The sequence below is a fragment of the Silurus meridionalis genome, chromosome 4 (assembly GCF_014805685.1).
Source record: "Silurus meridionalis isolate SWU-2019-XX chromosome 4, ASM1480568v1, whole genome shotgun sequence".
In the NCBI taxonomy this organism is placed as follows: Eukaryota; Metazoa; Chordata; class Actinopteri; order Siluriformes; family Siluridae; genus Silurus; species Silurus meridionalis.
This window is the reverse complement of record NC_060887.1, coordinates 32880871-32906726: the sequence shown is the minus strand read 5'-3', so window position 1 is coordinate 32906726 and position 25856 is coordinate 32880871. Positions and strand designations below refer to the sequence as shown.

At 36.8% G+C, this 25856-nt stretch overlaps 1 protein-coding gene across 4 annotated transcripts in view; it reads left to right on the top strand.

Annotated features, from left to right (window-relative positions):
• Nucleotides 1–25856, top strand: part of LOC124384493 (RNA-binding Raly-like protein) — a 201146-nt gene that overhangs the window by 98871 nt on the left and 76419 nt on the right. For all 4 annotated transcript variants that reach the window (XM_046847402.1, XM_046847403.1, XM_046847401.1 and 1 more), the window contains one exon: nucleotides 8439–8712. In XM_046847402.1, the coding sequence (XP_046703358.1) occupies nucleotides 8457–8712 (256 nt within the window). In that variant the 5' untranslated portion in view covers nucleotides 8439–8456. The remainder of the gene's footprint in view (nucleotides 1–8438; nucleotides 8713–25856) is intronic.

Genomic DNA, 25856 nt, shown 5'->3' with positions numbered 1-25856 from the left:
CAAAGTCTCACAGAAGGTTTCAGACTGCCTGGCTGGTATCTCTTCCTTAGTGAAAATCTGTCATCTGGAACTGAATCTATGCTTGACCAGATTTTCATCATATTTACAGCTATCTGTCTAGCCCTCTAGCATGTTCTGTTTCATCATCTAACAGCCACACTACAGGAATTCTCCAGGGTTCAACTCCTGGTTGAACTCTTGCTTTCCTTTTATATCTTTGTGGCTCAGTGATCAGATGATATCAGATTGCTTTTTGTTATCACTAATGACACCCGAATGGTTTGTTCCCCTGGAAGATACTGGATACCCTTTATAATGTTGCATCTTGGATAGAGAAACTAAATCTAAACAAAGCAAACCTTTAATTACCTTCCCAAACTTGCTATGAATTTAGATGAACCCATTAAACATCACATATATTTGATTTCTGTTCCACATCAAAATAAAATATAGTTTTCAGATGATAGAAACTGCTAACATTCTTATATAAGCTAATGTAACAGTGCTGATATTTTCCTAGGCTGTGCTTGGGTCGATCCTGAGCTCAGGTTACTGTCCAAGTTGAGTTTAACATGTTCTCCTCTGGGTTTCCTTTTGTGTTCTTGGGTTTTCTCCCATCTCCTAATAATATGCCAATAGGTGGATTAGGAAGTCTAATTGGCCCCTAGGTAGGATTGAGTGTGCTAAGGGTGCTCTGACCAGGATAAAGCACTTACTGAAGATGAATGAATGATGATCTCCTTTTCTCCACAGAGCTGATGCAGGGAGCTGACATTGTTCTGAACACATCGGGCTGCAAAGTGAATAAGTAGCAGCAGCAGGAACATTGGCAATGAAATCAATTAGCTTCAGCACCTCCTTAAAAAAAAAAAAAAAAAGAAAAGGAAAAAGAAAAAGAAAGAAACCCACAGACACACTATCATGCAACATCAAGGTGCCAGGGAGACGGCTAAGAGCCAGGGAAAAGGAGGAGGATGAGTGTGAGGAAGGGAGGGCAATGGAGCTCTCACATGAGCTCTCGACAAAAGTGATTTATCTGACCAGAGAGGCAATTTAACACATCTCCGCTGATTTGCGAATGTTCTCGCCTCTGTGTCCACCGCCATCAATACGCGTGTCAGTGAGAGGCTCTAAATAACAGCGGGCTGCTTATTACACTGCTAAACTCGATCGAATCGGGGAAGAGCTGAGAGGAGGGGGAGGTGGTGCTGGTTGACCCGTGTTCTGCTAAATGAGCACTATGGTGTAAATAGTGAGGCCCTGCAGTGGATTAATCTGGTTTCCTTTTTATTCTCTGGTAAGGTGTCTGACTTTTCTTACCTACACCAAAACCCATTTTGCCCTGGTATACCTGTGTGTTTGTGAGTAGATGTTCTAGGTAAATAGCTGAATCAGGGCTACATGGATTACTTCAATTTCAACCACCATTTTTAGTCTTTTTAAATCAATTTAACAAAATACCGAAGTTAGCTACTTTGATAGAATTAAATTATCGGGTGACAGGTTTGAATGACTTTATTTATATATCTATATTTGTCTCGGTTTGGTTAAATGCACTGTGATACATTTATAATTAATTAATTGTCTTTTTTTATCCACCTCACACCTCCAGTGTCCCTGGTTTGATCCTGAGCTTGAGGAAGTCATCAGTGTGGTGTTTCACATCTTTCCCTTATGTATGTGTAGGTTTGCTCTGGGCTCTCTGGTTTCCTTCTATGGTGTTCCACTAGGTGTGTGTGTGTGTGTGTGTGTGTGTGTGTGTGTGTGTGTGTGTGTGTGTGTGTGTGTGTGTGTGTGTGTACAGTCAAGTTTTTCTGCTTCCTGTCTTGCCTACACATTTGAGCAGCTGTAATAATTACAATCTCGGCTTTCAAGTCATTTTCTCACATCTCCTCTATTCCAGTTTTCTTTCTCTCTCTCTCTCTCTCTCTCTCTCTCTCTCTCTCTCTCACACACACACACACACACACACAGACACACACACACACACACACACACACACACACACACACACACACTGCAGCCTGTCACCGTGCTGTTCTCGGTTTACCAGAGTCGTGAGAGTGAAGAATTCTCACTCGGGGTCTCCCATCACTGCTGTGTGAGGTGTGCTGTAGACACGTTCACTTGAAAGTTCTCAAAAGAGGAATGCATAGAAATCACTTTAAGGGTGTTTTCACACTTTCCCTTTTTCAGACCTCATAGTGAGACCTGAATATTTCTCCAAGTCCTAAAGCTGTTTTCTAATCATTTATCGCTCTGGTTCAGTTAAAAATGAGTCGGGGGTTTTTTCATTACAGGGACGTGATCTGCTCCTGGTAACATAAGTAGATTGAACTTCCTGTGCTACTTCCTGTTTCTGGTTTAGGACAGGAAGGGAAATGCTTGGTATGGACACATTTATGAAATGTTTTCTTATATGAGATTTATTATGCTGTAAATAAAGGATAAATGCGTACAACCGATTTTTGATGCTTTTAAAAGTCTCCAAAGTATCTGCCAACAGAACAAGACCATAATAAGCTTGGAAGAAACGTCTATAAATAGAAGTAATTATCATAAAAGTTAAAAGCATTTATACCGAAGCCTTACTCCTGTATGGACTTCTCTCAAATGGAGACACTCTCTGTAGCTGGGGGTGGTTCCACATCAACAGCCTAAAGATCTATGAAATTACTCCGCAACTCAAGATCTTTGAGGATAGATTTAGACTGTAATTAATATCATCAGTCAACTACAATGGCTCAGGACAACAGGTTGCATTTAAATGCCTATCACTGCACACCTTAACAATGATTTAACTATAATAAATGGATGTTCGGTGCCACCCAGATAAGGATGTGTTCCCCTTTTAAGTGTGGTTCCTTTTAAGGTTTTTTTCCCATGCCATCTCAGGGAGTTTTTCATTGTCAGAGTCGGCACTGGTTCACTTATTAGGGACGAACTAACAGTTATAAGGAACAAACTTTTTAGAGAAACTACTTTATTTCTGCAAATTGAATTTTATTAAATCATAACAGGTTTAACATTTAATATATTTAGTTTATTATAATCATTTAACAGGAAGTAAAAGATAAATGTGACTACATTCAAGATATATTCAATTATTAGGGTAAATTATTTACAGTGTGTACCATTTGTTTTCCATAAAAACAACAGATAATGTGAGGTCTATTTATGGTGTTAAATTATGATTTAAAAGTATTTAATGAATTATATTGATAATAATAATAATAATAATAATAATAATAATAATCCTACAATAATCATGCCTTGTGCTCAAATTCCATTATTTATACAGTATGAAAAGAATGAATTTTTCTTTTTTATTGAAAGAGTAACAGAGCTAAACTTGTGACATGTGCGTGTCTGTTTATGCGTGAGTGTGTGTTATTGGTAATGTGATAAGCAAATGAAACTTTTGAGAGTAATTGGCACCAAGGACATTAATCCCTCACAGTTCACACATGGTAGAAGGACAGAGAGAGAGAGAGAGAGAGAGAGAGAGGACATATCACGGACAACAGAGCAAATTTCATTTTTCAATTTCTGTCTCTGTGAGTGAGTGAGTGAGTGAGTGAGTGTGCAAGCGTGCAGCCAATAACAGAATGTGTGTTACCTTGGCAACTAATCCTATTTACTGGGTATTGGATCCATTATTCAGGCATTAAGTGGCAAAGCTAAATACATGTCATCTCCATGTTTCAGGGACACTGCAGCATCAGGCCAACATTAAAAGCCTTACAGCATGCTTTATTAGATGATGCAATTGTTAAATATGCAGATAAATTAAACAGGAAACTTTTAAATTTTAGCCAATATGCGTAATGCATTTGAAAGCAATGAAATTGGGAAACCTATTTTTTCCCCGCTTTCTCTCTCTCTCTCTAGCCTAAAAGATTTAACACATTCTCAGAACACACGTTTTATGTTAACATAAATGACAGATAAATAGCAATATTTAGTATAATGTGCAAATGTATGTTAGTCTCACACTCTCACATATTGTAGTGTAATGGGTGTATCCAGATACCCGTAAGATTAATTAATTAATTAATTAATTTTTTCATTCATTTATTCATTTATTTATTTATTTATTAATGTATTTATTTATAAGAGCAGGTCGTTGACAGTGCGAGAGAAGGAGTATAATGCATTTCTTTCATCCACAATAGCAGGCGGATTGTCAGGCTCCTTTAGTGAGCATGTTTATAGGATTGGGTGACACCCAATGGAAGGTTAGTTGTCAGCTCGTCACAGGGGTTTTTACACACAGCTGTGCTCGGTACAGTGTCGTGTGTGCATGCTGGGAACATTCAGTAAGAAAGCAGGAGAAAAAAGCTTACAGTCTGACACAAACTTATATAGCTTTTTCTTTATCTCTCTACCTACTAGCTGAAACTGGAACTGTGTCAAAATGCAGTATCATAGCTGTGTAAGTAGTGTTTGGGTTAAAGTTTTAACAAAGGCAAAAAATGGTGGATTATATTACTCGCAAAGTTGTCACAGGACTGTCAATAACAGGTTAATAAAAGAATCAAAGAATTAAGGATGCTCGGTATGAATGGACTAGAGGGCTCAAATTGCACCTTCCTGTTTTTACAAAGGCATTAATGCATATTAAAGGCATTAATATAAAGGTTAATTCCTGGAATCCACTTCAGATTATTTGTTTATACACCGATCAGGCATAACATTATTGCATTAAAACATTAAGATCAATGAAGTGAATAACACTGATTATCTCTTCATCGTAGCACCTGTTAGTGGGTGGGATATATTAGGCAGCAAGTGAACATTTTGTGCTCAAAGTATGCTAAAAGTATTTTTAAAAAATGGGCAAGCATAAGGGCCAAAAACCTCTCCAAAACTGCAGGCCTTGTGGGGTGTTCTAGGTCTGCAGTGGTTAGTATCTATCAAAAGTGGTCCAAGAAAAGAACAGCGGTGACCGGCAACAGGGTCATGAATGGCCGAGGCTCATTTATGCACGTGAGGAAGGAAGGCTGGACTCTAAGGTCCGATCCAACAGAGCTCCGAGCTCCTGTAGAACAATTTGCTAAAGAAGTAAATGCTGTTAATGCTCGACAGCTGTTTTTGCACCAAAAGGGGCACCAACAGAATATTAGGCAGGTGGTCATAATGTTATGCCTGATTGTTGGCTATAAAGTTATACCTGGTCAAAGTATGTCTTACATCTCTGGACCTACGTGCATCTGAAATACCAATACAAGTAAGAAATGTATGGAATATTATAGAGGCTGGGGTTGATTTCTTTTTAGCCCAGACTGTATATTCATGCAGCCTGCCACAGTGTGAAGCCCTATATATTTACCCTTTATTTCCTACATTTTTCCAAATACATTCTGTATGTGTTACACATCATCAGCAGTGATAGAGAAAGCACTGAAATTTATCTTAGCATCTATTTTCCCCTTTACAATGTCTTAAAAGTAGAAAGTAGAATAATAAGGAGACAAGTATGATTTACACAAAATGACCAAATCGTATGTTTAGTGCATCTTGGTTTGAATGAAGAGGCTCCAGCTTTGCTGTTTATACTGTTTGGTATTCTGGAGACCGCAGCGTGAAGCCAGTGGAGCATTGCGGATTTGAAACACTTTAAAATAATTAGAAATCACAAACAAAGCTAGTAATCTGCCTTGAGGTATGGGTCATAGCTTTCCCAGCATCTTTCATGTTATAATGTGTTACTTATTATATTTTTTTTTGTTTGTTAATAGATATTCCTTTTGTTTTTTTGGTCTGGAAAAATAATTTACAGCTACATATATATATATATATATATATATATATATATATATATATATATATATATATATATATATATATATATACACACACACACACACACACACACACACATATATGTGTGTGTATTTTATGGTCAAATGTAGCTCCTTGTGTTGAAGGATTTCCATCACTCAGGTGTGAAGAGCTTGGCCATGGTCACCTAAGTTGCCCAGTTTCTCATTCCAGCCTATATCCACCAAGTCTGAGCAAATCTAGTTAGCCTGATAGGAGCAATTTCATTATCAAATAGATAGCTTTTTATGTGTATCAAGGTTTTTAGGGCTGTATGACCCTGAATATGATTCAGTTTGAGTTTATCAATGGAAATGGGAAGCTGTAGAGTAATCCATACACTATATAAAACTTGCATTTCAATTTATCACTGAAATGTGTTTTTCTGGCAGTGTATAATTTGGTTTTGGTTAATATTAGTATCATTTTTTTTAAATTACATTAATAAAAATTATTAAAATTAATAAATGACATGTGGTTAAGTTTATTCCTGGTTTTCAGGTTTTCTTACCTGTCCCCACCCTCTATCTCTTTCTGTCTCTTTCCCTTTTTCCATTGCCCTTCATTGAAGACTTTTCAGATGGCCTCTGTCTGTTGTTCAGATGTCATAGGCACCAACCAGGGTTGATTTAAAATGAGGTCACTTTGCTATAAATGGTGGCAGTGATATATGAGAGAATGTGAGCGAGGCCAAATATGCAATTGACATTTTATAAGAATGAGTTTGAAATAAATATCACGTTTTAAAATAAAGCTTTTTTTTCTGGCTTTATAACCTCCACTGACTTCAGAAATAAAAGCATACACTATAGACTGACGTGATTTTGACAAATTATTCTCCACATGACTTCATATTTCAAAAATAATTAAGGAACTAGGATGCTCAGTGGGTTATGGAAGCTGCCATTTAACTCAGGAAGTGAAGGGCTATCATTAACACGAACTTAGTGACTTGGAAATGATGCATGGAAGTGTTACAACATTATTCATGTACTGTACAATCAGAGGTGAATATGAGTCATCTCGAATAACTAATAACCCCCACACACTGGAAGGCTGTTGTGTGTGCAGATGAGTTTTCCCATCCTGATAATGTGATATTCACTGATATTTACTGATAACATTTGATATATTAGCAGAGATCTTACATTTAATCTAATCTACCATTTGGTGGAACCAAAGCACCAGATGCTTTAGTTAAAAGGGGAACTGCAATAAGGTTTGAACCTGGCACATTGGCACATGGAGAGCTTTTCTACCTGCTAACAAACATTGAATGTGTTGCTGAGTATTACAATAAAAATCTAAATGGAATAATCAACTTCATTTAATTATGTACAGGGGTAATGTTTGGGTAATGAAGGTTTGATCTTTTTTTGTATTATTTTGAGGCCGAAATATCACTTTAGTTACCATAATTGAAGGATACATCAGGACTGAGATAATATTTAAATGGGCACTGGGACTGTTGTCTGTGGGAAAGGTAGGAAAACTGGGAACTCATAAGAGTGGGCATTGGAACTAAGATCACTTGGGAATGGGGATGTGGGGACTGGAAAACATGGAAAAGGGCATTATGACTTGGAATTCATGAAAATGGGAACACACGAACATGTGAGATGGGACTGGGAACCCATGTGAATAGGTGTAGCTAATGGTATCATATGAAAATAGCCATTGTACGGCAAGTTCACTAAAAATGTTGCTAACTCAGTTAGGATGATAAACACAAACACGTAATGATAAAAAAAAAATAGTCTCTGGTGGATAAAATTGTTAAAATTAATTTGTGAGCATGTGGAGTGGGAATGATAAAAGTTCTGCACACATCGAACCCATGGCACTTGTGTTTTGTCACATCTGATGTGAAGTTGGAAGTTCATTAGCAACAATGGTATTGTTAGCTGATGGAGTTACTGGTGTTACATAGCCCAGCCAACTACCTTACAAGCCCTGCTGACTGCCGCTTTTGGTTAAGTTAGTTGACTCAGAATCATTAGTTTATCTTGGTAATGTATCTAACAAAATTATTAAGTGATATTGAACATATTCATTTTTTCATGCAGTCATACAGTAATTTCTCTTTACTAACCATAATGTGCTACTTAATAGCATTACAGTACTGATAAGCATAAAAGAGGGTTTTAATATTTTGTAAGATGTAGAATTATCCACTTGTCCATTAATTCATTAATTCACTCATTCATTCATCCATTCATTCGTTCATTCATTCATTCATTCATTCATTCATATGGCATTAAATCTTTTGGTTAAATATTGTGTGTTTTTTATGTTTACAGCAAAAAAGTGTAGGCCAAACTTATCATGTAATACTAATGTCTTTTCATTATTGTCTTTAAAAATGGTGAAGACTTAATGTCCCAGGAGGGTGTGTCTATAACATGACTGAATACGTTGATGGCTACCAGAGTTTTAGTGTTGCATTAACACTCATTAATACATAACCTCAACAGTAATGTTGTAACTACAACAGTAAATTATAAATTTGCATGAAGTAAATAGTTACTGTTTTTCTTTTGGGATTGATTATGCAGAGTTTCTAAGCCTGCATGACTGTGTGTGTGTGTGTGTGTGTGTGTGTGTGCCAACTTTAGAAAAGCCAGCAGAAAAGGATGACCGGTAAGAGTCAAACAAGCAACGTGACCAACAAGAATGACCCACGTTCCCTCAACTCCAGAGTCTTTATCGGCAACCTTAACACAGCCATCGTCAAGAAATCCGACATCGAGGTCATCTTTGCCAAGTACGGCAAGATCGTGGGCTGCTCCGTGCACAAGGGCTACGCCTTCGTCCAGTACATGAGTGAGAGGAACGCCCGGGCTGCCGTCGCAGGCGAGAATGCCCGCATCATAGCAGGACAACCGCTGGGTAAGTGTGTCCTCCATTTGTGTATCAACTCAGCAAGTTGCTATTCAAGATTTCTCACAGTTTGCAGCTTCCTTTTGATGCAGACTACACTTTATGATGGTTGTTTCTAAGACATGAAAAGTAGTTTTGGGTTGTTTGCTACGAAAGTGTTGCTTTTGTCCTGATGAGGACTTGAAAAAGAGGAGTGTCTTGTACTTGAAAACTGCATTGAGAAAACTCATAGTGTAATTTGCCGTGCTAGATTTTAAGTCCCTTGTGTTCATCTCTGCAGCATGGCCTCTATCTGTGGCATATTCAGAGAAAAGATACAGGAAGGAATAAACAGAGGGAAAATCATGTTCTTTCTGCACATTGGTTGATTAACCAAATCACTTCTTAACGTTAAAACACAAATTAGTATGCTATAATATGTCGGCTTGTAGCAATCATATATGCTTACCATCCATGTAATTAGAGCTCTGCACATTTATTTGATTATCCAATTAGCTAATCATGCTATAGGTCAAAACCTTAGTATGGGTTTCATGAGAATGAGGGGGAGCTTCTTCCCACAGGCCATTCGGTGTCTAAACCAGGAAAAACCCATGAACTAGTACTGGACCTCTGTCTTGTCTTCACTTTATTCCTTCAGTGCACCATTATTTCTGCACAACTTTTTTTGTATTATTGTATGACACCTTAACTCTGGACTGTCACTTCAACTCTGAACTGTACAGCACAGTGTCACTTTATACCACACTATACTGCACATAGACACTTTAAGGACTATCACACTAAATTACTTTAATCTGTACTCTGTTAATATCTGCCATAATCAGCCATCGCCTTTAAGAGCATATGTGTATATACATATATTTTTCTATACTTTATAATTTTTTATTTACATACCTTATTTGTTTATCCCTATATTCTATTTCTTCTTTCATGTTTAAATGTTGGACAGCCGTAAAAAGAATTTCACTGCATGTATGTGACAAATAAAATTTTAATTTTTATTTGAAAAGCAGACAACTTTCCTGGATTACACTTTTGTCAGCCAGGGACAAGAATCTAAGATTATATTTGGCACAGGATTGTGTGTTTGGGTTCTTTTCTGCCTATCGTAGTTGTAAAGAGTGGTTTTCAGAGTTATTGGTGACTTCCTGTCAGGTAAAAAAAAAGTTAAACTATTCCCTTCTCAGCTAGGAATTTTCACCAACAGATCTTCTGCTCACTTTTTGTTTTTAGCACCATTGGATTTTGACTTTTGAAACCAAAAACCAGATTTAATTTTTGCTTAATTTTGATGTTTGGTGTGAACATTAACCAAATCTTTGGACTTGTGTATTTACATATTGTGATCATTCTATGTGATTGGGTGATTGAATAATTTTATTAATTAGTTGATCAATATTCATTGTGCCTGCATGTTTGTCAACAATTTACAATTGCTTGTTGCCATCCTATTACTAGCACTAATCGTTCTATTAATTGATGTCACTGTGTAAATAATAATAAAATTATTATTTAATAACAATAAAAAGCAAGTCAAAGTCTGAATAGTGGGTAAATGACCCTATGATCACACTACAGTAGGAAGAGACAAATCAGTACCGTTTATTTTCTTTGTACAGTCTCTGGGCATAACTGTGATTTTAGAAAACAAGAAATTGCTACAAGTGGCACTTTTTTCTATATAATGAAAAGAAGGTATCGCATGATGAAGTATATAAAAATTAGTGGCTTGAACACTTCTGTTTGCAGTTGTGTAAACCACCATTTCTTTAGTTCCTCACCCATAACTTTAGTGCCTTCCTGAAATTTGTTTCTAATACCTATCCAATGTTTATTCAGCAGTCTAATTATCCAGAACATTCCTGTAGCTCTACAGCACTGTCGTTTGATTTGATGTGAATCTCCAAAAACAAGCTGACAGCAACCCAAAATACTTGGCATGTTTGTTCAGTTCCTACAGTCAGGTCTATTTAGGTTCAAATCACTTTCTCAGTGTAATTGAGTTTGAATTGACTAGCGTTTAGTTGGACACGAACCAAGAACATCTCATTCAGACCCTCTGGGACCAGTTGCTTTGGTCCACACCCAAATGTAATTGTTGTGTTCTCACCTGCCCAAACTAACCACATTGTTGACCATGCTAGGGTTTGATTCATACAGTCTAAAAACTACATATACCAATATTAAACCCATGTGGTATCTACAGAATAACAAATCATGTGATTTTTTTTATGCATTTTTACCTGTTACTTCCAAGTGCTTTGTAAAAATGTTTACTCCAAATATCTTGATCATTAAAGGCAGACCATAAGTGAATCTCTATTTACACAAATAACTGCATTTACCCTAGCTGCTCTGTCCTTCATGATTGAATGCTATATATGTGACCTTGAAAGAGCTGTGCTGTTCAAAATGAGGCAGTAGGTTTAACATTTATACTCTGTCCAGTTATACACTTGACCTGTCATCCATCTATTTGTTTTACACAAAGCAATTTACATTATAAATAATTAAAAAAAAATCATTAAGTGCAACCATTCCCATGTAATGAAATGCACAAGGTCAGGCAGTAAATATGCACTGATCTAGAGAAGAGAGAAATATCCTGATTTGGCTTTTGATTTTTATGGTAGTGATTGTCTATGCTATGCATGTGATGCATTTGAGGATATGTACAGTAGTGATATTTAGTTAGATGTTGGTTGTTTTTGAAGCTCAGATCATCAGAAACCCAGCATGTCTTTGCCATGGTAGAGCAAAAGCTGATCATTAAAGGCAAGACAATTGAAGAGAACATTTTAATGTACTTATCATTACACGTTAAAAAATAGCAAGGCAAAGCTTCCGCATATGGTTAAACAATATCTAAATGCAGTTGCTATTTACTGATTACATTTTAAATTGAAACTCAAAGGTCCCCTTTTGTAATTTACTGTAATCCATTCTGCTAGTTAGCATTGTGTCAGTTATCATGTATGCTAACTTTTAAGAAATACTCTAGATGAATAAAGGAATAGGAGAAGAACAAATATGTGGTCAGTTAGCTCAAACTAATGTTTTCCGACATTCTGTGATGAAAGAGCCATCACTTGCTAAATCATTTTGTGATTCCAGGCAGATCTCATTTTACTTGTTGATTATTTGTATTTTAAGTTTAATTAAGTGAGAGAAATTTGTAGTTGTACTTAATCTGTTACCTGTTATTATTAGATGAGTAACTGTACTTATTTGAGTAAGGAAATACTGTGACCATCTGTTTAATTGATAATTAGCTGAAAATTATTTGTGCCACCAGAAAGACCACAGACCGCTATCTTGTCGCCTATTAGCTCATGCTACATGAACAAAGATGATTTGGTGACCATGGTGTGAAACAATATTAAGCACTATTGCAATCAATTTCCTTCTTTACTTCCACTGAATTGACTGTTCCATGAGGTGAATTTTATTTGTCGCAGGTCTGCTGACTGCTGGTAAACACAGATGTCCTACAATTTACAAATGACTCGAGTACTTGAACACAGATATTTCACAGGAAATGAATGATTATAATAACCGACTACTTCCTTTGTTGCTCCTAAATATAGTAAATAATAAGGTTTTTACTAAACCAAATATGTATTTATGATTTGTTACATGCATAAAATGCATTAGGGATGAAGCTTTTTCTTCTCAAACTCAAGTACAGTGATTTCACTGGGACTTACTTACAAATGTAACCCCCAGTAATTCGGTACAATCCAGATGTTTGAGAAATTACACACCGCTTATGATAAATAATCCCCAATAGCATAGAAACAAGCTGCCATTGCAAGTTTAATAACAGATATAATCAATTTATATGGTTTTAATTCGGTTGGAAGAACAACTAATAGAAAAGAAAAATGAAAAACAAAAGATGAAAAGAAACCATAGTGCTATGTATTAAATAGTAATGCATTGCAGCAGGAAGTGGACAACATTAAGGAACTCTAATTACATCAAAAAATGAGGTCGACACAGATGAGTGCTTCATTTGCATTAACAAGAAGAAAACAATTATTTATTAATAATTATAGATTAACTGTGTCTCTTTTTATTTGCATAATTCTCCCACATTCTTAGTGGGAGGAACTAAGAATCAAGAACAGGAGGTGGGAGGTGGGAGGTGGTAGCTTAGTGGGTAAGGCACGAGTTCCAAATTCTAGCCACACCAAGCTGCCACTCTTGGGCCCCTGAGCAAGGCCCTTAACCTCATAGCTGCTCAGTTGTATGAATGAGGGCCGAAATGTGAGCAGCAGATGTAAGGGTATCTGCCAAATGCCATAAATATAAATGTGAATCAAAGGAAAAGTATTAGTTAATCCAACTGGCCAGTAAAATCTCCAATCTCCTATCACCCACATTTTATTTCAGTAAGCATTTTGAGTAGATATTTTGAAACTTGACATCTCTGACACTTGACAATAGTTTCTTTGATACTGTCTTGAAGTTCAGTTAAACCTTTCAACCAAAGGTGTTTCTTTTTTCTGAGAGTTCAGTTTTAAGCCTTTTTGGCTGTCATCATGTGATTTAGTTTTTACATTTTATTACAGTTGTTTATATATAATATCTTAAGTTGTCTGGAGAAAATGCTTCTAAGAAGAAACAAGACTTTCTGAGATCTCAACTGAGGTTGGATTTTCAAAGAACCAAGGCCAAAAAGACAGTGGCTTTAAAGATTTCCCATTAAATATATAATACAATATCTGGCCCTAACCATAAATTGGCCAATCAGAGCTTCTAAAAATGTATTCCAACGATAAACTTCTGGAATCATTCTGATTATTTGAAGAGATGCTCGATTTTGTGTGTAAAGAGACAGTAAATATGGTGAGTATAAACATATAAATCTATGCTATAAAAAGAGATTTTATGGTAAAAAAAAAAATGCTGCACTGTTATAGACCAGAGGCAAAAAACAAACAATGTATAAATTCAAATGTATATGTATTCAGCTAGTTAATTCTAAATATCCAGCACATCTTATGGTTACTGTATTGTACAGCATGCAACATGGAACTCTGATATAGTAAGTAAAAGATAAAATAACTCCTACTTCAACATAGATTTCAGATTCAAGATATTTGTTTGTCCTAAGTAACTAGTGGAATGATTTGTCCATCCATGTATGTACACATTATGCTAAACTTTACAGGAAGCTAAGCTTTTCAAGAATCAGGTTCAGCTTTTAAAAAAAGTCCCTAGGTGGTGTTTCAATAGCCCACAAACCGGATAAATTGAGGCTGTTCAAGCTGCTATTATGAGGAGCCCTCTCAGCTCCATCTGACAACACGTATCATCGCTGTGTTAAGCAGTTTCTTTAAAATTACCTACCCATGTTGTGATCGCATAAGCAGACAGGACAAAATCATGACGTCTTAAATTGTCACCGTTCTTAAAAAATATTTTCAAAGCGAACACTTGTTGCACACCAATCCACTGCACCATTATACCTAATGGTAAGGGGTTCTGAAACGAGTTCACACTGGTTCCAAATAACTGCCAATGCCCCAGGGTTACCAACTCCTAGTTCCAAAATTTCCAGTTTCCCAGCACCACCTTGTATTAACAAATTACACATACTGTGTATTTGCAGTGGTGAACAGTAACATAGTAAATGCTTTTTTAGATAGCTTTTTTCATGAATCTTTACTTTACTAAAGTATTTAAATTTGGGGAGAATTTAGCTTCAGTACATTTTAAAGTCAAAAATCTTACTCTTTACTCAACTACATTTTGCGAAATCAGTTGTTCCTTTTTATATTAATGAGTCGATAGAAATCGTACACTTTACTAATCTACGTACATTTTGTTAAATCGGCTGTTCCTTTTTATTTATGAGTCGATAAAAATTTAACTAGTCAAACACACAGCAAGCCACTGATCAGGGTCGAGCGCACCCTCTGTTTTGAGCCTATTTTGATTGCCGCTTGGTCTATCTACTTATTACCAACATAGAGTTAAGCGTTAGTTCAACAGCAAGCCAAACATTTTGATATGAATATATGATGGAAGAAACTTCTGACTTTAACTTGCCACAGCACCCGTGGCCTGATTTGCGTGATTTTTTTTTAATAGTTGAGAAGTAGGTTTTCGGCTCATGATAATATATAGATATCAATCAGTGTTTGACTCACAAAAATGATAATAGGAACATTATAACCATAATAAATAATATATATTGAATATTGAAGGCTTATTTTGAAGGCAAATACTTTTGTACTTTTACTCAAAGGAAAGTTTAAAGAAAGCACTTTTTAATTAACTGAAGTTATAATTTAAACTACCGTATTTTTCGGACTAAAAGCCGCTACTTTTTTCCTACACTTTGAACCCCGCGGCTTAAACAACGAAGCGGCGTATTTATGAATTTTTCCTGGGTTTTTCCCGGTTTCACAAACTTCAAGCCAAAAAACTGAGCCCCATAACATTAGACCAATTAAATTTCTGAACGGAAACGAAAAAACGCACCTCACCTGTGTTCTGAGCTGCATGGCTTTGGGAGAAGTTTTTCTTAAACGCACGACGATGCCAAAAGATAAACTCTCGAGAGAAATTGTTGTGAAAGGAAGGAGGAAGACAATGAACAATGACTTTCTTTGTGGGCTACTGTTTAGATACAAGCCGTTGTAACACGTTGAGTCTGGGTGAAGGGAGAGCGCGCTAACTCCAGTTGCAACAGAAATCATATAAGCACAGACAGGTTTCCAAAACTCGTGCTTTTTTATTTTTTTTGGCAACAGCGTTACGGGTTAGTCAAAGAAACTTAGAAATGAGCATCAGAAAATAATAAGGACATAATCCTCAGTCTTGAACACACGCAGTAATAGCGGAAAAATGCGGCGCCAGGATATTCCCAAAATACCGCTCTGCTCTTACAGGAAGCGCAACATATTTCACCCATTACACCGTGTGTAACGTGTCTTTCATTAAAGTCTGTGTAAAGGTTTAAAGGTGGAGGCTTATAGACAGGTGCGGCTTATTTATGTTTAAAATAAAAATATTTGTCAAATTCAGTGGATGCGGCTCATATATGGGTGCGCTTTATAGTCCGTAAATTACGGTACTATACGGTACACTTTAACTAAAGTACATGGTTTGTACTTTTTACCACTGTGAATATTTTACTCAGCATATGCTTAAACAATTCATAGTTACAGTCTAATTACTTTTTTGTACATTTTTGGCCAGTTTTATTTTAAAAACTAAAAGTTGAAGCAAACAGCATAGATGTGGCCATAGCTGAAAAAAAAATTTAAGGAAGATTGGTGGAAATGAAATGGCAGGTTATTCCAGACCTGAGGTATGCACTTACGGTTTAATCTAAACTCGGCACAAAATGAACTATTATAAACTGATATGAGGCAGACGGTCGAAAGCTTGTGGCAGATGGCAGACGGAGTGTATGATGGTAAATTTTGTTGTAATCAGACAAGGCTGTAAGTGTGTGATTGGCCCACGGCATGTCTTGATCTAAGGGCTGTGAGAGTAAGTGCACAAACAGGCCGATATATGATTGTCTCTTAATCTCCCCTTAAAAAACAAGCCTAGCGCCTCGAGGCGACTGTGAGAACAATGACATTGTGGATGTGGATACTCTTAGTGCTGCAGGCTTGTACCCGCATCTGTGTCTGTCTCTCTCTCTCTCTCTCTCTCTCTCTCTCTCTCTCTCTCTCTCTCTCTCTCTCTCTCTCTCTCTCTCTCTCTATACACATGCTCATGCATCGGCCCACTTCCCTGTATGTACAGAGCAGAGCCGTGTTTAATGGAATCTAGTCAGGCGATACAGATAGCATCACCAGCGGCTCTGCACTGGCGTGATAAAGTGCAGCTCTCGCCTTTTGGAGTCATTCGGAGTCGCCTCTGAGAACTGTGTGTGATGCTTCATATTAACATATTTTGACATTTCTCCATGATAAGGTAAAAAGACGAGGTGATTTATTTCATTTATTTATGCATCCAATTATCCGTTTGTTTGTCTATACCAAGTATTTATCTCTACAATCTATTTTTCATGAAAGTCAAACAACCTTGTCAATTTCTTTATTCACAGCTGATACACAACAGTTTCTTTTGTGTCTTTCATGTCATAAAAAAAATGAAAAGAAACAGATACAAAAAAAATACATCTGTGGGTGACTTGGGTATTGTGCCTTCCTCTGAAAATACCAGCAAAAGGTTGCGTGAATTACACTAAATTTCATTAGCACCGAGGGGGGTTTCTTTTCACTGCACGTGTGTGTGTGTGTGGGGTGGCAGATGCAAGGAGAAGGGAATGTGTGTGAAAGTACAAGAGGTGGAAAAAAGGGAGATTAAGAGTGTGTGTGTGTGTGTGTGTGTGTGTGTGTGTGTGAGAGAGAGAGATATGTGTGTGTGTGTGTGTGTGTGTGTGTGTGTGTGTGTGTGTGTGTGTGAAAGAGAGAGAGAGAGAGAGAGAGAGAGAGTGTGTGTGTGTGTGTGTGTGTGTGTGTGTGTGTGTGTGTGTGTGTGTGTGTGATTTACCTTAGATCTATTATAGGCATAGCATTAATTAGCTATATTAATGATAATGTCATTGAAAGGTCTTTACATGGATACAAATCTTTTATTAATTAAAGACATTTTCACACGCATGCAATTTCTAATCCTTTTTTTTTCAGATCCAAATCAAAGACAGAGAGCTTGGCTGATTTTTGTTTATGCATGGAAGATATATATTTTTTAAATCTGGGTCCAAAAGGAGTTCTGGACTACATAAAAATCAGGTTTACTTTGACTTGGATTCATCATGCACCATGTGTGAATGTGAAACACAGAAAAGTACTATCTCACAATTCGGGCATTCCGGGTACAATCGTGAGCTCAGGTTACTGTGTTACTGTCTGTGCATGTTCTCCATGTCAGTGTGTTACCCTTTGACCAGATGTGCGCAAACGTTTACTTATGAGCAGCTAAAAATCTAACTTGTTGATTAAAAGATGAATGTATGCATGCAGATTGCCTAAAAAAAACTTATTTCGTTATATTGAATTGAATCTACATTTACTGAGCAACTCAAGCACTTTAAGGATGGATTTGGCCTGGAATTAATATCAACAGTCTAGTACAATGGCTCAGGACCACAGGTTGGATAAACAGTTTTGCATTTAAGCACCCATCACTGCACACCTTCACAATGACAAAAACTGTAATGAATAGACATTCAGTGCCACCCAGATGAGGATGGGTTTCCCTTCTAAGTGTGGTTCCTTTCAAGGTTTCTTCATTATGCCATCTCAAGGAATTGTTTCCTCCCACAGTCGCCACTGGCTCGCTCATTAGGCATAAACAATTATAAGGAACAAACTTATAGGCACTAAACATATACACTCTTTTATGCAACTTTATAACCACTTTATCTCTGTAAAGCTGATTTGATACAATGTGCATAGTTAAAAGTGCTATACAAATACAACTGAATTGAAATTTATCTCTGCTCTAGGCTATCCAGTTTTGTCCCACCTCTACTAACAAACCAGAAGGTGGGGTGAATAAATAAATTCCCCCTACTGGTAAGTGTGAATGTGAATTAAAGTGAAGGACTAATTAAAACACATGTGACTATGATTTAGTCAAAGTATGTTTAAACAAACAGCTTTAGACAAGCTGGTAATCAGTGTCAAGCAAAAGTAAAGTGTTTACTAATTAAATTAATAATATATCAACTAAATAAACATTATTGAGAATCATTATATGTCACATACAGAAGACAGGAAGTATAAAGTTGTCAAACCGATCCATGGTTCGGGAAGGAATCCGTCTGTGGAAATATATATATACAGTACAGACCAAAAGTTTGGACACACCTTCTCATTCAAAGAGTTTTCTTTATTTTCATGACTATGAAAATTGTAGATTCACTCTGAAGGCATCAAAACTATGAATTAACACATGTGGAATTATATATGGAATTATATACATAACAAAAAAGTGTGAAACAACTGAAAAATTTCATATTCTAGGTTCTTCAAAGTAGCCACCTTTTGCTTTGATTACTGCTTTGCACACTCTTGGCATTCTCTTGATGAGCTTCAAGAGGTAGTCACCTGACATGGTCTTCCAACAGTCTTTGAGAAAAATTAAGCCTTACAGATGCTACAGGTGTTGTATTGTATACTGGTGAATCTCTGCTGTTAGTTAGTGCACATATGCCTTTTGTTGTTAAATGTTATGTGATGAACGGGAGGCGAAAGCCGCGCTTGGTAGGAGTGCGGCGCTTGGTAGGAGAAAAGCGCAGCCGTTGAGAGAGTGCCGGTGGGAAGACACGTCCCGGGATACGCATGAGCGATAACAACGACCGCCGTGAACCAACATATACCAACAATAACGGACAGTGAGAGTGTGGAAGTTTAAATAGGAGCTGGTGATGATGCTAAACGAGCACCATATGTGCGCGATTGAAGCCGGGAGCTTCAGAGAAAGCGGCCGAGAAAGCACCTGACACGCCGAAGGGGGCGCCGAAGGGGGCGTGGCAGGTGGATTCCTGACAGTTAATAAACATGTACTGTATGTACATTTTTATAGCATGCCTTCATCAAACAAATCGCGGCAACGCTGTTGTGTAAAAAAACCCCTCCAAAAACACGTGCATGTACATTCTCATTTATTAACGCACATCATGTACATAAAGAAATTTCAAGCACGTTAATATATTGCCACCATATTCATTTTTGTTTATCTCGATCATCGGTTATCTCGATGGTTTTTTGGCAACCCCCTAGGACATCGACATAACCGGGTTCCACTGTGTGTGTATATATATATATATATATATATATATATATATATATATATATATATATATATATATATATATATATAAAGTTTTATATATATATATATATATATATATATATATATATATATATATATATATATATATATATATATATATATATATATATATATATATATATATATATATATATATATATATATATATATATATCCCTATTTGCTGTTATAACCTCTCTTGTTCTAGGAAGATAGTTAGGTTTTTAGCAGATAGTGTTAGTAAAGTCATGCACTGGTGAGGAGGCCTGGGATGCAGTCAGCATTGCAATTTATTCCAAATGTGTTCAGTAGAGTTGAGGTCAGAGCTCTATAACAGGATAATCAAGATCTTCCACTCCAAGTCATGTAAACTATATCTTCATGAAGATCGCTTTATGCACCGTCATGCTGGAACAGGTCCTATACACTTGGGTGCCTTTAACATTGTGCTACCAGCAAGAGGAAAGAACCACATATGGCTGGAAAAGCAAGGTAGCATCCTTGTGCATGCTACACATGATTCAGTTCCAGCCTAAATCTCCTTAACACTACCTGTATATATCTGCTACAGGGGTCATTCTTATTCCTCCTTATGTAGCAGCCAACACAAAACCTCATTCATAAGCATAAACTATTGCTATCTTCATCCAAAGAGCTACCATAGCTGAAATGTATGAAATAAGTTTGAGTAAACAATCTGCCTTTACTTGAATTGGTATTGTGGGGGTTTTGATACTAAGGTACTGGTAGTAGTTATCAATTAGCAGTTTAATCAGCAGTATTAATTCACATTCAGAAATAAAAGTAACATAAGTATTCAGACACTCTGCTATGACACTTGAAATTGATCTCAGGTCTCAGTTCTGTGGGCTCAACTATTTCACTGGAGTTCACTTGTAGCAAATTCAGTATATTGGATCTGATTTCTAAAGGCGCACACCTGTGTATATAAGGTCTGAAGATGCAAATCAGATCAAAATTCAAGCCTTGATGAAGTCAAAGAAACCATCTGCAAAGTTTAGACAGGACTGTGTCAAGATATAGATTTACAGAAGGCAACAAAACTGAAGGTTCTCAACAGCACAGTGGTCTCTGTCATTCTTAAATGGATAATTTTGGAATAAATAGGACTCTTACTAGAGCTGGTCTTTCAGCCAATCTGAACCAGCAGGGGAGAAGGTTCTTGGAAAGAAAAGTAACAAAGAACCTGATGGTCATTTTGTTTGAGTTTTAGAGATTATATTTGAGGATGGGAGACACGTGCAGAAGGTAAACCATCAATGCAGCATTGTACTATCTGGACTTTATGGCTCAGCTGCCAGATTTAATCTCATCCCGAGTGACGAGACACATAAAAGCCTGCTTGGAAAAAAATGTCTTTCATATGTCTTGCATTGAGGAGTCATTTATTCTGACTCTTCTGCCCGCCAATTGTTTCCTGTAGCTCACACTTTAAAGATTCATTGGACAAAGTTCAAACATAATGTAAAACTAAATAACGACTACTACATGCACAATTATAATTTTTTTTCTAGTGAATAGAGTTTCATTAGATGAGCTTCATATGTGGTCTATTACATCCGTTTGGTTACCGCTTCAGTCTCCTGGTATACCGTAGCTACCAGTATGAAAGGATCATACAGTGCAGTACAGTACAGTGTCCTGAAGTGATGTCATACAAAGATTATGTATGGAAAAGAGTGCTAACATCCCTGTTTCTTTATATATGAGCTGACTCTTGCATGAGTGTCGTAAGGGTTCAAGAGAAGGCACCGCCATGTGTAGAGCATGGCCAATTATTTTCACTCCGATTCCTGGTCATGGATGGCTGGGCCTACATCGGGATCTGCATGTCCCCCAATGTGATATAGAGAGTATCTAGACACTCTGGATCCACTAATTACATGGATTTTTGACACAATTCTTGTCCAGCAAAAACAAGTCCTTTGCTTTGTGAAGATGTTATTACCATTCTTTCAAATTAATAAAACATGCACATAGCTGTTTTAAATGCATCAGGGATGTGGTGCTTGAAATCTGGTGCAGCAGATGCCACGTTTGATAGACACTTGACGCTTTGCCGAGCCTCGTTCCCCTTCAGCCCTGAGGGTTTGTGTGTGTGTGTGTGTGTGTGTGTGTGTGTGTGTGTGTGTGTGTGTGTTAGAGAGTGTGAGAGATTCGGTGAAGTCTTGCATGCATGTGTTGTCACTGCAAGTCTAATTTCAAATGCTTTTCATTGCTTAATAATTAAGTCTCTTAGTTTCCGCACACTTATGGAAAAATTTTATTTTCACCCAAGATTGTGTGCATTTCAGCGTCATGACCAGAAACTGAAATGTGAAAGCAAGTAAAAAATATGTATTAGAAAAATGTTACATCTAAATGAAAACATTTAAAATAAATAAAATTATAATTAAGTTATTTAATAATTAAAAGTCTTGTAAAAGCATTAAATGATAATAAATGAATCATCTGAAAAAAAAAAAAAGAAATGATATAAATGTGTATTTTCTTGGTGGAGCGAGTGTTGGGTAAACCAATCAAATGTGGAAGCTTGATGTTTATGATCATACACATATACTGTAGATGATGAGAACAGTAGAATAGAGATGTTTGTCATGCAAATGTATTAATCTTAATTCAGTTACTGAGCAACTGCAAAGAATATTGAGGATGGAGTCGGACTGTAATTAATATCAACAGTCTACTAGTTTGCATAAACAGTTCTTCATTGAAGTGGCTATTACTAAACAGCACACAGTGATGGAACTGTAACGAATGAACATTTGGTGCAACCCACATAGGGATTGGTTTTCCTTTTAAATCTAGTTCTTCTCAAGGGATGCCATCTCATGCAATCTCAGGGACTTTTCCCTTGAAATAGTCCCCAATGGCTCACTTATTAGGGATAAACTTACAATTATAAGGAACAAACTTCTAGACACTAAACTTATACATTCTTCTATAGAAATGTATACATTCTTCTATACAAGTAAAACCTAATGGATCTTTAGGCTATTGTCGTGGAACTACCTCCACCTACACAGAGTAGGTCCAGATGTAGGGTGTCAGGATAAATCAGACAGTTCTGAAGAGAAGAAAATGGCATGAACCACCGTCACTTGTACTATGCTTTTTATTGCATTGTTTGCATTGGATGAAACTTTTTGTCTTTTGTTACTTTTACTTTTTAACAATTTTTGTAAATATAAGTAAGTATATCCAACTTAAGGATAATTAAGTATGTGAAAGTTTGTGAAAGCATCAATATATTTCAAAGTTTGGTGACTTCATGTTCAGGCCTGGACAATAATAATTTACTTTTTAAAAAATAGATATGGATGGGAGCTAACTTTCATTATATCTTTAAATTTGGAAAGTATCTAGTTACTTGCAGATAATTGTGGTAGATGGTTGGCAAATAAAAAAGATAGGTGTTACCTTTAGTATAAAAATGCATTGTGCATTGTGTACATTGTGAGCATTTACTGTGTTTTTAGGGTACTTCCATGGAACTGCCTTACTTTGAAATAAAGCCTGATTTCTTGAAATCACTACCCTGGATTCTATACTTAGTTTATCCTTTTTGCTCTGTGTTTCAATTCTTTTGTTTCAATTTGCCACAACAGTACTTCAGAGAGAGAGAGAGAGAGAGAGAGAGAGAGAGGTAGGATAGAAGAGGGCTGACAAGGAGCACTCCAAACCTATGGAGTATGGCTTCAACAACTAAATGCAATTTAAATGATGAAAGACACTGCTTATACTGCAGTGACTTTCCAAAAGTTACATTGTTCAGATCAAATAAAGAGCTTCACATCACACATTTTTACAGTTTTAAGATGATGTGGAACATCCACACGAGAGGTTCATTTATTTTATCACTTGCTTACAGCAACAATGTAGAGGAAAAAAAAAATGTTTATAGGTAAAATGTTGTGCTTTTAAACATTTTTATTCTCATTTCAAATATAACATTCAAATTAGTATTTTGAAAATAAAACAAATCATATAATAAAATAATTTATGTGATAGACCAACACAAAGTATCGCATAATTGTGAAGTAGAAGTAAAATGATACGGTAAAATTAGATAAAAATGGTAAAATCAGATGGTGTTAAAGATATTTTACAAATAAAAATCTGAAAAGTGTTGCATCCAGTGCAATCAACTTTCTTCAGAAATCACCTAATTAGTAATGAGAGTCTACCTGTGTGTACTTAAATCCCAGAATAATTACAGCTCTTCTGTGAAGGCCTCAGAGGTTTGTTAGAGAACATTAGTGAGCAAACATAAAGAAGACTAAAGAACACATCAGACAGTTCAGGGATAAAGTTGTTGAGAAGTTTAAAGCAGGGTTAGGTTATAAAAAACATATCCCAAGCTTTGAACATCTCACAGAGTTGTTCAATCCATCATCCAAAAATGGAAATAGTATGGCACAACTGCTAACCTACCAAGACAGACCGGGCAAGGAGAGCATTGACACAAGAAGCAGCCAGAAGGCCCATGGTAACTCTGGAGGAGCTGCAGAGATCCACAGCTCAGGTGGAAGAGTCTGTCCACAGGAAAACTATTAGTCATGCACTCTAACAATCTGGCTATTATGGAAGAGTGGCAGGAAGAAAACCATTGTTGACAAAAAAGAATAAGAAGTCCCGTTTGCGGTTTGCCACAAGCCATGTAGGGGACACAGCAAACATGTGGAAGAAGGTGCTGTGGTCTGATGAGACCAAAACGTAACTTTTTGGCCTACATGCAAAACACTATGTCTGGCAGAAACCTATCACTGTACATTAGCCTGAACACACCATCATGCTGTGGGGATGCTTTTCTTCAGCAGGGACGGGGAAGCTGGCCAGAGTTGATGGGAAGATGGATAGAGCTAAATACAGGGCAATTCTGGAAGAAAACCTATTACAGGCTGCAAAAGACTTGAAACTGGGAATGAACTTCCCCTAGATGTCTATACAGCAGAGTCCCTGGCTATCTTCAAGCGATGGTTGAAGACCCACCTCTTCCTGAAACACTTAAATAAGCACTTTCCAAGTTTGCTTTTTAGAATTCAAGGGTTATATTTATATTGAGTTTGTAATCTGGCGTACCAGTGTAGATTTATTCTTTGCTAGAGATTTAAAGCACTTTTGTACGTCGCTCTGGACAAGGGCGTCTGCTGAATGCCGCAAATGTAAATGTAAATGTGTTCGAATGGCCGAGTCAAAGTCCAGACATAAATCTTATTGAGAATCTTTGGCAAGACTTGAAAATTGTTGTTCACAGATGTTCTCCATCTAATCTGATTCAGCTGCAGTTGAAGAGGTGGGTCTTCAACCATCGCTTGAAGATAGCCAGGGACTCTGCTGTATAGACATCTAGGGGAAGTTCATTCCCAGTCTCAAGTCTTTTGCAGCCTGTAATAGGTTTTCTATTACAGTCTCTAGATGTGCACAGCTGGTGAAGACATACCCAAAAAGACTTGCAGCTGTAATTGCAGCGAACAGTGTTATGAGAAAGTATTGGCTTAGGGGGGCTGAATACATATGCACGGCACACTTTTCACATTTTTATTTGTAAAAAATCTTTAACACCATGTATCATGTTCCTTCAACTTCACAATTATGCAATACTTTGTGTTGGCCTCTCACATAAAATCCCAATAAAATACATTTAAATTTGTGGTTATAACGTCACAAAATTTGAAAATATTCAAGGGGTATGAATACTTTTGCAATGCACTGTATATTCAAATCTTGTTTTTGTATATTTCTAGCCAGTTCCAGTTAATTATTTAATAATTGATAGATTAATTAATTGATGAACAGATAAATAAATAGAATAAAGGATAGATGAATATAAAGCTAAAAAAATCATTACTTGTATCATGAGAGCATTGCAACATGCAAATCAATAGATTCCAATATCATGGTCACTGTGGATTGAACAAAATTCCACTTTATAAAATATCTCTTTTCTCTATGGTGAGTTTATTAGATCTGTTTGAAATGGATGCCATAGAATGTGTGTGTGTGTGTGTGTGTGTGTGTGTGTGTGTGTGTGTGTGTGTGTGTGTATACATTTGGGAGTATTTGGCTGAAAGCTTTGGGGAGTTGGATCTCACGTACGGCAGACGGGCCCCTCATTGCCCCAGGTGAGAGACAACACTGCGCATAATGATTTTGGACTTTGAGGTCCTTGGTGCAAATTTCTGGCAGCATGGCGAAACACTGGAGGCTTAGTGTGTCACTCTGTTCTCCATGGAGCAAGACAGAAATCTCTACCACTGTCAGGGCTGCCATGTCAGACAGGAAAAAGAAAAGGCTGTGGCATTTGTCTGCGTCTC